We start from the raw sequence: 12,594 nt of genomic DNA, 5'->3' as shown, positions 1-12,594 counted from the left end.
TGAAAGCCTTTCAAAGCCGAACCCATTTTATTTAGATGTGCAAGTAAAACATAAATAAATGGTTTTTAGGAACAATGATGAGGTGGAAAGATTAACAGAATCTGTTTTTGCTTTCACATAAATGGTGTATTCTTATAACTGCCTGGTGTATATAGTCTGGGCTAGGGGCCAGCTTTTCTTAGACTAAGGCTAAATTCTGTAAAGAGATCCACACCATATAAGAATACACGAAATGAGCCAGCACCAGCACACAGAATACTAAACTAAGTTTGGTATTTTGACTTAGAGGTTTTAACTTAAATTCTGGAGTGTTAATTTAAAGTCTGACCTTTGCTTTAAACATGGTTGAGATACTCTGGATCCCTTGGAAAAGGGCCGAATCAAAGCACTTCTTCCCAACTTCTATTTTGCACACGTGTGTGTGTTGAAGGCTGATGTAGCCACATCATGATAGTTACCTCATCAACTAACAGAAGCGATCTGGCTGAGGCAGCAGGCCAGGTACGTGCACCCTCTTTCTACTACGACCGCCCCTCCCTCTGGAAGGTCAGGTGCAGGCTTGGTTGATGAGAATAACCATCAGTGGAGAAAGATCACCTTTCCGTCATGGGTATGTGCGGCCATGTGAGACAGTCCTAGGTGGCACCCTAACTATGAATTTAAGTTTGGCAGTAGCCTTTTATGTCAATTCTCGTCCCTTTGTCATTCCTTCTGATCGGCCGGGTTCTCAAAAACTGGTTCTTTGTTGACTCCTCCATCCTCCCCATCGTCCTTTTCTTTTTCCATAAATTCCCCCTGCTATGATGGTCCAACTCTCTTATGCAGAGAATTCTCAAACATGTTACTGCCTTCTTTCTGACCAGGTCTTATCTTTCATCACATTTGTGTCACATGACCTGTAATCCATCACACTTGTGTTCTTAAACACTCCCCCCACCCTCCGCCCCCGATAGATGTTATTCAGGCTTTAAACATTATTTCTACTTATAAATGTAGGTAGTATTTTAAAGGAATGCATGGCTCTCTTTCCTTTCTTGGCATACTCTCACTTTAACCACCTCATTTGGGAAGCCTATCCTGGCCACTGCTCCACCCGAACCCTGCCCTAGTCAGGAAGTTAGCAGTGCACTCCAAAGTTTCTACCACACCCATTAAAACATTTACTACGCTAGCAACATATCTCTTTTCTCCTTAAGACTGCAGCCTCCTCATTTGTCTTCTCTATCTCCTGTGCCAATAAATATCTCAGAAATAAATGTAAATGATTTTCTAGACCTACATTGTGTTGTGTACTTCCAACTGCACTTCTGGTTCATAGGATGACAATACAAAAGCTGGGACACCTTTGAATGTGAAAGGATGTACTTTTCATAATTGTGCTGGGACAATGAGCATAAATGGTTCCAGGCAAACCAGAATCTACCTTCAGGTCACCCTTCTTATTCAACGATGTGCGAAACTTAGACCATCACTTTCCCCGTAGGACATCTCTTCTTCCAGAAATAATATTCTTGTTAATAACTACCATCCTTTTAGTAACTTGGGGTCAAATGCTGGAATAATATCTAACTTCCCTTTATCTCTCATATTCATTTCCTTAGGACTACAGATTCAAGATATGATTACTGAAGAAAAGATGGTAAAGACCAGAACAACAGGGACCCAAATTGGATTTTGTTCTTCTGGTTAAATTTCCACAGCAGGCATCCTAGTTCATACTCTCAACGATTGCCTAAGCCTCCCCATTGGTGGCCTTAACTCTGGCCTCTACCTATTCCAGTTCACCCAACAAATCGCCCCAAAATACAGGTCTAATCATATCATTTGTGCACTCAGAAGCTATAGAATTCTGCCAAAAGAATCACGCAATCTACAAAACACTCAAATGATTATGTGAACAAACTTTAATTGTACTTGTCAAACCCAACCTGTATTATCTGGCTTGTGGTTTTTAATATTCCCTTTGTCTAAGAAGGTATCTTTATCTTTTCTTCTTATAATCAGACCCACTTAAAAAAATCTAAATATATCTAGATAGATAAGAAAAGAAAGATAAGAAAAAACAAAAGAACTCTAAAAGAAAAACAAAAAATAAATAACTGTAATGCTATTATCACATTGCAAATAATGAGCAATTCCTTAATATTAAGTATCTAGTCAGTCTTAAAGTTTTCCCACTGTCTCCAATTCTTTTTGAGTTGGATTGTATGAAGTTCCAAACAAGGTTCACACACTGCATTTAGCTGACGTATCTCTTAAATCTCTTTTAATTTATAGGCTTCCTCATCCTCCTTTCCTTTTTTCCCCACAAACCTTTTTACTTCTGTGTACCTTAGAAAACTCTCCACATTCTGGATTTCACTGTTGTAGCCCCACCACTTTATTTAGATATGTCCCTAGTTTTTTACACATCCTGCAAGTTGGCAGTTGGACGTAGAATCCCAACCAGATTTAGGACTGAGTTTTTGTCAGTGAATATGCCAGATGTGGTATGATACACTTTTGTCACTGAATAGGTCATAAGTGGTCATCTCAAATCATACTTCTTTCATGAGGCTCAAATTACCTTTCCTGCGCATCTTTCAAGACAAACAAAAAGAAACAAAAAAACCACCTGGTCTTTCTCCATTCTTGAACTGCTAATGACAACCACACCAGGAAGCAGCTTATTATCTATGCCTCACCTACCACCAACTGGACTAGAAATTTCTTGAACCCCAAGGACAGTCTTATCAGAGTTCAAAACCACTTAAGTCCCTAGCAGGATTCTTTAAATGGAACAAACTTGCATTAGATACTACTTAGACTGAATTCCAGTTTTCTTTTAACCTTTTTGGGGGAAATAATTAAACATATAGAAAATTGTAGTTTAAGCCACATCTTTATTTCTCCTAAAAACGGCATAAATTGGTTAAAAATAATATTACAGGAAAAAGGCACTACTACTATGACGCTATCATCATTTTATTTATATGTCATGGTGAATATTCAATCTATTTTAGATTCTCTTCCTAATCCTAGGTGATTAACATGAAAGGTACCACATTATAATTCTAAATCAAGATTGGCCCTTTTTTAGAAAGGAAAGAATAAAATTTTAAAACAGTGGTTCAAGGGGCGCCTGGGTGGCTCAGTCGGTTAAGCATCTGGCTTTGGCTCAGGTCATGATCTCACGGTTCGTGGGTTTGAGCCCCGTGTTGGGCTCTGTGCTGACAGCTCGGAGCCTGGAGCCTGCTTCAGATTCTGTATCTCCCTCTCTCTCTGACCCTCCCCTGCTCGCACTGTCTGTCAAAAATAAATAAAAAGCAAAAAAACAAAAACAAAAAAACAAAAACAGCAGTTCAAGAAGTCAGGGACAGGGTTTCAATGAGGAAAATAAAGGGGCTACCTTGTACAACTCTCAAGGGTAAACTTGTGGCCTAATAATTGATATTCTTCACTTAAGAGAAAAGTTGTTAGCCTACTGGACCTAATTATAGAGATTACAAAGCATCACCACACACAATCAACCATAACCCAAGAGTTTCTAATAGGTGCCAGTGAATACATTATTTTCAAGAAATTATACAATCCTTACAAAAGAAAAACAATGGAAAAACAACCATTTAGGCTTCTCTACTGATTGCTTTTCCCTAAAAGATATGGTAGGAAATAATAGTTTTTAAACCCCACAATCCTATTCAATTAATGAAAAGTTACTCTTTAACACATAAGTCTGGTTTTATCAATCACCAGCATCATTATTAGCAGTGTCTTCATTATGATGCTTAACAGGTTATGTTCCCAGAACCATGGTGAGTGATCTACATGCATTACATCATTTAATCCTTACAATAAGTCTCACTGACAAATGAGAAAAAACTGAAGCACAGAGGGTTAAGCAATTTGCCAAAGGACAGATTACAAATAAATGGTCGATCTAGGATTGAACCCAGAGCTCTCTGACTCAACTTCTTGGGTAGAGTGTGTTACTTTCCTAATGCTCTTATGGTTTTATAACTTTGACGTAAGAGGTCTATTATTAATTCATTCAACAAATAACTGAACATCTGGCACTGTGGTAGGCAATATGACAAAAATAAAATCTAAAACAGACTGACACATGAAATCATAAGAGCACTAGTAACTGTTGAATATAATTAACACAAGCATAAATATTACTTATAAATCAATCTGCACTTGGCTGCTGAAAAGATTTCTGGGAGATTTCTATAGTAAAAAAGACCATAAAATAGCTACTCTTATAGGACAGGTGCTCATTACTCTTGTTTCTCTATGTTCCCACAAAGGCCCAGGGGTTCCGACAGTTTTTGAGCATCAGTAACAGTTCATACAGCAACATTATTGCATTTCTAAGAAGAATCAGAAATGCTCCAAGATGAGATTTCTAGACCATGCAAACATGAACTCAGACTTATTACTACAACACTAGGGGGAAAAAGCATGCCTCATCAACACCAAAGGTCACCTGGGAAGAGTGCATATAAGTAAGAGTGCTAAAAAGTACTGGATACTATGATTGTACTGAAACACAGGTTGACAAGTGTGCTGTGATTGGGCCAGCAATCCTCAGAGCTTCCCTTAGGATCAGAATTCAGTCAGAGGCACCTCAGAGAGCCATGCGAGCTTCCGTATCCAGGGGGAAGAAGAGAGAAGGGCCAGGATGCCCAGATGAAGGACCTCTAAGAGAATCTGGGTAATCTCTTTGCTAATTCCCAGCATTGAAAATTAGGCCAGCAGCAGGGTCATGGAGGGTGAAACTAAGTCTTTCTTATATAATCCAAAACCCAGGACCAAGAGATTCCTTAAAAGCCCAGCCAGAAGTATAGGCATCTCTACACAGAGAAACTTCCACAGGCTGTTTTTGCTAATTCCAGGCAGTTGCCTAGTGTTAGTCCACTGCTACCAGCATGTTTAACCCACTGGGCTGAGCTTACATGTCAACTTATCCTGTGTACAAAAGGCAATATAAAAGAGACTCAATGGTGACGATCACAAATTTATCAGTAGGCCACTCAAGGCACTTTAAATATCAAGAAATAAATGTAGTTCTCATTTAGAAGTGATAAAAGTGAAACTTTATTACATGTACTGCTTATCTTAGCCCTACCTAAAATTTCTAGAAGAGTGCCCTAAGAACCTGGAGATGTTTATTGGAGGAGGAGGAGAACCAGAAAATGAGGAAATTTACAATTGCTACCATATGACAATAGAACAAACAGGTAATTCTTTCAAAAACATTAATATTTTCTCCTTTTTCTAATTTATGTTAAAAGTGGTAACTAGCTTCCATGAGAGATATCAAAGTAAACACAAAAAACCCACAGCGCATTTCATATTCTACCACTTACTACTCTGCCCTTCGTAACCTTGCTTGATCCAAATTATTTTACAAATGAAATATTTTTAGCACTGGCATGAACCCCGACATTTTAACTTTAGTTCCAGCTACTTTAGAGAACCTATCTTAATCTTTAAACTTAAAACTTCACATAATACATGCAATTTTGTGGTGAATCTGATGCTCTGATTTAAACTGTTGTAAAAACATGTTAAAGTACCTTTTAATAGGGACACTTTAGCAAGAGGTTCATTTAGGTCTTGCTCATCCATTTGGGCGTCTGCAGGGGGAAAAAAGATAATTACAAACAGTAATCAACTCTATAATCAAGCTATCATTATCAAAATAAATTAGTGAAATTTATACAAGTATTGTAATTGGATAGGTGAAAGTAATTTTAACAATATATCCAAGATTCAAAGGAATATCTCCATAAATGGAAGGAGGCTGCCTTTTTCCCTAAACACAAGCTGTGAAATCCCCACTCACATTAACCTACACACCTAAACTGCTCAGCCAGTAACAATAACATCTGCAGATTTGCAAGTACTGCATTACAACTCACCTGTAGTGTCGTCGCTACTCTTTTCCTTGCTTGGACTCAAAGTATCCGACAAATCAGATTCCTTTGCTCTTGCCTGGTTTTCTACCAAGAAAAAAAACAAAAGAATTTGATTACAACTACATTAATAAAACCACCTTAGGCTTTGAGTGCTCTAAATCCACTGATACGCAAAATACTTTTAAAATTAACTGAGGTCACTGTATCTCTTACTTCTTCACCACTCTGCTCCAAAATGGAATGCTGGTTATTACACGTGGTTCATATTAAATTATAATGCGGATCATGTCTGCTGTGCAGAGGGCTGGGGCTTTTGTCAAGGCTGTTCGCTGGCCAGCTAGAAACAAAATGAAGCAAGCTTTGCTAAGGAATTCAGAGAACTGCAACAAATATAGCAAAATTCCAGGACAATATGGACATTGTTTGAAGACGATGAAAGGAAATGGCTCTCTTACATAAAAACACTAGTTAGGTTGCCTTAGCAATAGTTACACTAAGTTTTGGGATTATTTGCAAGTGGTGTGCTGCCTGATCCAACAAAGACATCCTAGGCTCTGTTTTCAACAAGTTGCTCTCAAAAATCCTAATTATAAGCCCAATGATTTTATTAAAGATGACTAGTAATTAATTATGCTGTAGATCGTTATCTATAATAGCACATCTGCGTGTTCTGTGGCATGTGTTATAATAGTGTTTACAGAGATGGTCATTTCCCCATTCTCTACAAGGCATCAGCCAAGCTTTACATTCCAGGATTTAGCTATAATTTGGTTCCTGCATTAATTCACACATGAGCTTTGTTTCAGTCAGGCTAGCCTCTTTACAGGGCTGAGACATGCCAGCTCACTATGACCTCCAACTCTGCTTGAGTTGATATTTTGCTAAACTCAGTGAGCATTCTACTTGGCCTATTCATTAAGATGCAGCTTAAGCCCCAACACCTCTAAGGAAGTCTTCATTTCCCTATGATGCTGCTCCTTTTCATTGCATCTACCCTATGTCCTATGATTTTCTAATTAATCATGTTCTATTTTATATCATTCTATGTGTATATGTGTATCTTATTTCTTTGGTTAGATTATAAATTCCCTGGGCATATGATTATTTTTTATAATGTTATGTGGTTGGCTATATTGTTTGTGGTAATACATACCAAATATCTAAATGTGCATATCTACTTTTAGTACTTTTCCTAAGGAAAAAAGACTCTATATAGTATTATAAGGATGTTCACTGCAGCACTGTTCATTATGGAATGGACAACATTCAAAATATATTCCGTATTATAAAGTAAAACTAAATGTTGTTAAAGAACAATATGCACAATATGACCCCAGTTAGATAAAAAATAGCTATAAATTTAGATATGAATTTTCAGTTGTACATTATTTATTGAAGTCTGGAAGGATCTATAACAGATACCTATGATCATTTCTGAAGGTAGGGACATGTCAGATATTTACTTTCTAACTTCATATTGGCATACATCATTTCAAAGTTTTATATTATTTTATAATCACCGAAATCAGATAGTTTCCATTTTGAAAGTAATCAGAAACATATCTAAAACCACTAATATTAAAATATATTTAGTAAATATTAGAATATAAGTTGTTATGACTGTTCCATGAAGAACACCTCTGGAATTTGCGGCTTAATTTGTGAAATAGGCGATAGATTGCAGGAAGCATCTTGCTTCTTTTCTCACCACCATTTCTAGTCCAAGGCCAACTGCTGAGACACAGAGCTTAGATTAGAAGTGAAGTCACTGACCATGGAGGCCCATGGGAATTCAATCTATGACCTCTGGTACATTCAGTGTGCTATAATCAGACATTTCTGAATGTTCCAGTTTTAATCACAAAGTTACAGTCTCAAGGCAGCTAATACACCTAATCTATACACAGAAAAGGAACCACTGTGGGAGGATAGAAAATCTCTTCTGATTTTAAAATTCTTGGCAACTTTACGATTGAGATATTGAGGTAAACCACAAAGAATATATTTTCAAAAGTATTTTTCTGGCTTAGAAGGAACTTTATTTTATATTAAAGTATTAGCCAGGAAGGTAAAATTAAAGGTGGGACCAAATCTTCCATTAAAATCTTACTAGAATATTCCACGAGAGCAGGGATTTTTGTCTGTTTTGTTAACTACTATATCCCCATAGCAGAAAACAGTGCACAGTGCATAGCAGGTACTCCAAAAAGAGGATGTTTGAAAGCACAAATCTACTTTGAGTAAGAAGACAAAGTTCTGAGCAAGTCAAATCATGGTCCATCATTGTTATGTCCTGATATTATATTATTATATGGAGGCAAACCAAATCTATTCACGAATCAAACACAGGACACAACGAAAGAGAAGTAGAGTATCTCTTCTTTTTAAAACATCCACTCTTGGGGTGCCTGGGTGGCTCAGTCAGTTAAGCATCTGACTTTGGCTCAGGTCATGTTCTCACAGTTTGTGAGTTTAAGCCCCGCATCAGGCTCTGTGCTGACAGCTCAGAGCTTGGAGCCTCCTTCGGATTCTGTGTCTCCCTCTCTCTCTGTTTGCTCTTCCCCTGCTCATGCTCTTTCTCTCCTTTGAATAAATAAATAAATATTTTTTTAAAATAAAAAAAAAATCCATTCTTTAGCTATGAGGCAGCACCCAACTTTCTAGTATTAAAAAGTCCCAGGGGCACCTGAGTGGCTCAGTTGGTTGCCTCTTGGTTTCAGCTCAGGTCATGATCTTATGGCTCATGATTCTCTCTCTTTCTGCCCCTCCCTTACTCTCTCTCTCTCAAGATAAATAAACTTAAAACACACACATACACACCTTCTTACTGTTGATTTTCTGTGCAGCACTTAATCATTAAGACCCATACCAATAATATATGGAAGGAAATGGAAGAATAGGTACCAACATCATTATCAAAACTGTTCCCCAACTGGAAAGTCTACAAGGTGACTATTTTCACTGTATCTCTGAGAAGACATGGTGGATGGGTGAAACACATATACTGGCCACGGACCACTTTCTACACCAATGGAACCATTAGTTGGAAAGAAAGCAAGAAGGGAAATGAGAACTAAACATTTGTTGAATACCAGAACAATGTTTCTTGCTTCATTAGTAACATTTCATTAAATTCCCACAAATTCCCACAGTTAAATACTGTTATTTATTTTACAAATGAGGAAACTGAAGTTTAAAGAGCTAAAGTATGTTGCCTGAGGGCATATAGTTAGTGGTAGAAACTGGAGTTAAAACCATCGGTTTTATCTACTAGTATTCTTTCTACTTCCACCCTCAGGGCTCAGTAAACATACAATGTTTATATGTTGAGTTAGGGTTGAAATAGAAAGCACATGTAACTTGTGATTCTATTTTGCATTAGATAAAATAATATTTTAACAGCTAGTAATTAGCAATTTCTAACAACTGATATTTTTCTTTTTTTTTTTTTTTTTTAATGTTTTTATTTATTTTTGAGAGATAGAAAGAGAGCACAAGCAAGGGAGGAGCATAGAGGAGACACCGAATCTGAGGTAGGCTCCAGGCTGTGAGCTGTCAGCCCAGAGCCAGATGCAGGGCTTGACCCATGTATGGTGAGATCAAGACCTGAGGCAAAGTCAGACGCTTAGCTGCTTACTTAACTGACTGAGCTACCCAAGTGCTCCACAATCAATATTTTCAATGCAAAAAAGAAATCCTATCAAAAACGTCACTGATGAGAGCAATTTAGCCAAATCCAAAAGAAATATTTTATAGCCAGATAATGAAACATTTAAAATGTAACTTATTATATCTAGTTTGTTATAAGGATTAGTGTACCTGTGCACATTAACTGTGAAAAATGCTTATAACATGTTGGCTTCTGACAAAAACACCTCTGGGTATGTAAAACTTGTATCTGTATTATCAATTTTAACGGATGTATTTTATTCACTTGTATGGACTTACTTGCTATAATTAATAAATGCCCTTATTATTGGACACTTAGTTTTCCTATTTTTGCTTTTAAAACATTGATATAAATACCCTTGTGTATCTGTCCAATTTGTTCCTAAACATAAAAACCCAAGAGTGGGATTGCTGAATCAAAATGCATGCTCTTTTAAAGCTTTTAACACATATTTTATGGCCAGGTTTCAAAAGCAAATTATTAAGGTGGCACAATCTTTTTCAATAATAACATCACACAATTTCAAGCAAATATATTCTAATTCAGAATGTGTTAAACAGAAGCACTAAAGTAGCAAGATATTTTTCTTTAATTAAGAAGCACTGAGTTTTGTTTCTCCCTAAGGCCCCCTTCCACTTTAGAGTGCTGGCTATTCAACTCCATCTGATTAGTTGCTTCGGTGGTGAAGTAAAGGCTATGTTGAAGTCTGCTCTCATCTCACTTTAATAAGATGAAATAAATTGCTGCATGTACTAAAAATAGTCCATTGCTCTGAAACCCAATGCCTGTTTGCCAGAACAATATTAGTGATGCATATTCTATGCATTCTTTCCCCAAATATGGCATCTGCCAAAATTCAGAATGGAAGCCACCGAATACTTGAAATAATATTCTTAGTTTTTATATTTTTAAAAGCTGAAATGGATCTAGTTACTTTCATAAAACAAAATGTACTGAAATAGAGTATTTCAAACTTTTATCACTCATTATTTTAACTGACCAAAAAGATTGTGAATCTAGTTATAAATTTTATACTGGTACCTTTTTGATGAAAATCCTAGAATAATAATGAGCATATATACCAAATTTATTTGACCAATTTCCCTAATGCATCTAAGTGACTTCACAATATAATACTTTAAAACTCACTTTTCTTCTCTGACAACTGTAACAGAAGAGAATTATTAGAATAAACTATTTCAGTTTATAAGACTCTCATCATAAAATATAAGAAGACTCTACATAATCACATTTGTTAAAATCAAATTGAGTTGCCAAAAATTAACAAAATATTAAATTTCATAAGGAATGTTAAAGGTATAACAATTATAGAAACAGACCCACAAGCATTTTTCACCTGTTTTGCATTGTTTAATTAAAAGATTTACATTGTTCAATTAAAATTTCATATCAAATGTAACGAATATCAAATACAAAACCTGAAAATAACGCTAGAAGAGAGATCAGAACAAATCTTTTAATACCTAAAAAATCTATTTCAAACATTTAAAAAAATACACATATATGCCCATTTAAAAATTAAAAAGAAACTTTCTAATTAAGATATCCTTCCTAAAACAGAACTCTGAAAAAACAGAACTCTATTTTATATTATATGATACTAGATTGCCATTTGGTGAGCTATAAGAAATAAATTAATGGTTAAAAGACTATGACCTTGGAAATGTACACTAACCTCCATTACCCAAAAGAATTGTTAAAACCCACAGAAGAACTCACAGAAAACGCACCTTTTGAAAGCTTTGTTTCTTCTACCACTTTGGTTAGATGCCCCTCGACAATCAGCTTCTCTGCCAAAGAAAATAAACGTTACAATCCAAGCCCAAACAGAGTAGCATTTCCCTGAGCGGGGCAGTGTAACACATTCCATGACCAAATTTAAAGATGATAATATTACTCCCATGACTAGGCTTGTACAAAAACTTGAAGCTGGAAGGAGAACTAAAAAAACTCAAACTATAATAGTGCAATCAGATTAATGCAGAAATCTGGGGGCAGGGGGACAATTTGTCTTTTATTTTCATTAGTTTTTACCTTAGTTAAAGAGCCTAGATCCTTTTAAAAAAGATTCATAACAAATAAACCCTCTTTAAATCAAGAATATGAAGTTGAAATAAAGGAATTCTGAGAAAGTATTTATTTAAATAAAGAAGTAATACAAGTTATGTTTTGCAAATAGTATCCCTATTGATACAATTCAGCATAGACGCATATATGACACGCTTCAGTAAAATGAACCATTTTAGAAGAGCCATTTAAAAATATTAAAACAAATACGATTTTGTTTTGTTTTATAGGTGATTCTCTGTAAATGTACAAAATGTAGCCTCTTCATAACTTATTTAAATTCAGATTTTCATATTCTATGCTTCACTGAGAAGGATATCTATTCTATATCCCCTGTATTTAAACCTGTATGTCAGCCGGTCTCCTTGAGTTTACACGTTTGCAGTATGTGAAGTCATTTCTCTATTCCTTCACTCTTCAAATCCAATGTGGCTTGGTTTCTACAACTACTATTCAACTGCCAAAACTGCTCCAAGGGTACTATAACCTCCAAATCTCATTGCTCCTTTTAATAATTTTCATTTGGCATAGGTTCCTTGCAGTATGTAGCAATGTTTGCCCCTGTGTCCTTAAAAAAAAAAATTTTAAGTCAAAGTAATAGATATGGATCCTACAAGATGTATAATGTAAGCTGTCCTACCAATCTTCTGTCCTATTCTACTTCATTCTTGAAATTCACTTCCTAGAAGCAACATTTTTTTTTTTTTGAAGAAAGAACAACTTTTTGGGTGCCTGGGTGGCTCAGTCCAGTCCACTGAGCATTCAATTCTTGATTTTGGCTTAGGTAATGATCCCTCGGTCATGGGATCAAGCACCACATTGGGCTCTGTGTTGAGTATGGAGCCTGCTTAAGGTTCTCTCATTCTCCCTTTCTCCTCTGTCCCTCTCCCCAGCTCATGCTCTCCCTCTGTCTCTCAAAAAAGAAAAAAGAAA

The 12,594-nt window shown here is 36.1% G+C and overlaps 1 protein-coding gene across 16 annotated transcripts in view; it reads right to left on the bottom strand.

The window, feature by feature from the left end:
* The window catches only part of SLMAP (sarcolemma associated protein), a 139,307-nt gene that overhangs the window by 24,510 nt on the left and 102,203 nt on the right, over nt 1–12,594 (bottom strand). For all 16 annotated transcript variants that reach the window (XM_029916312.1, XM_029916325.1, XM_029916319.1 and 13 more), the window contains 3 exons: nt 11,325–11,384; nt 5,907–5,987; nt 5,562–5,621 (listed from right to left, as the gene is read on the bottom strand). In XM_029916312.1, the coding sequence (XP_029772172.1) occupies nt 5,562–5,621; nt 5,907–5,987; nt 11,325–11,384 (201 nt within the window). The remainder of the gene's footprint in view (nt 1–5,561; nt 5,622–5,906; nt 5,988–11,324; nt 11,385–12,594) is intronic.

Source organism: Suricata suricatta, chromosome 12 (assembly GCF_006229205.1).
Source record: "Suricata suricatta isolate VVHF042 chromosome 12, meerkat_22Aug2017_6uvM2_HiC, whole genome shotgun sequence".
Classification (NCBI taxonomy): Eukaryota; Metazoa; Chordata; class Mammalia; order Carnivora; family Herpestidae; genus Suricata; species Suricata suricatta.
The sequence above is the reverse complement of the archived record's forward strand: the minus strand, read 5'-3'. Positions and strand labels throughout refer to the sequence as shown.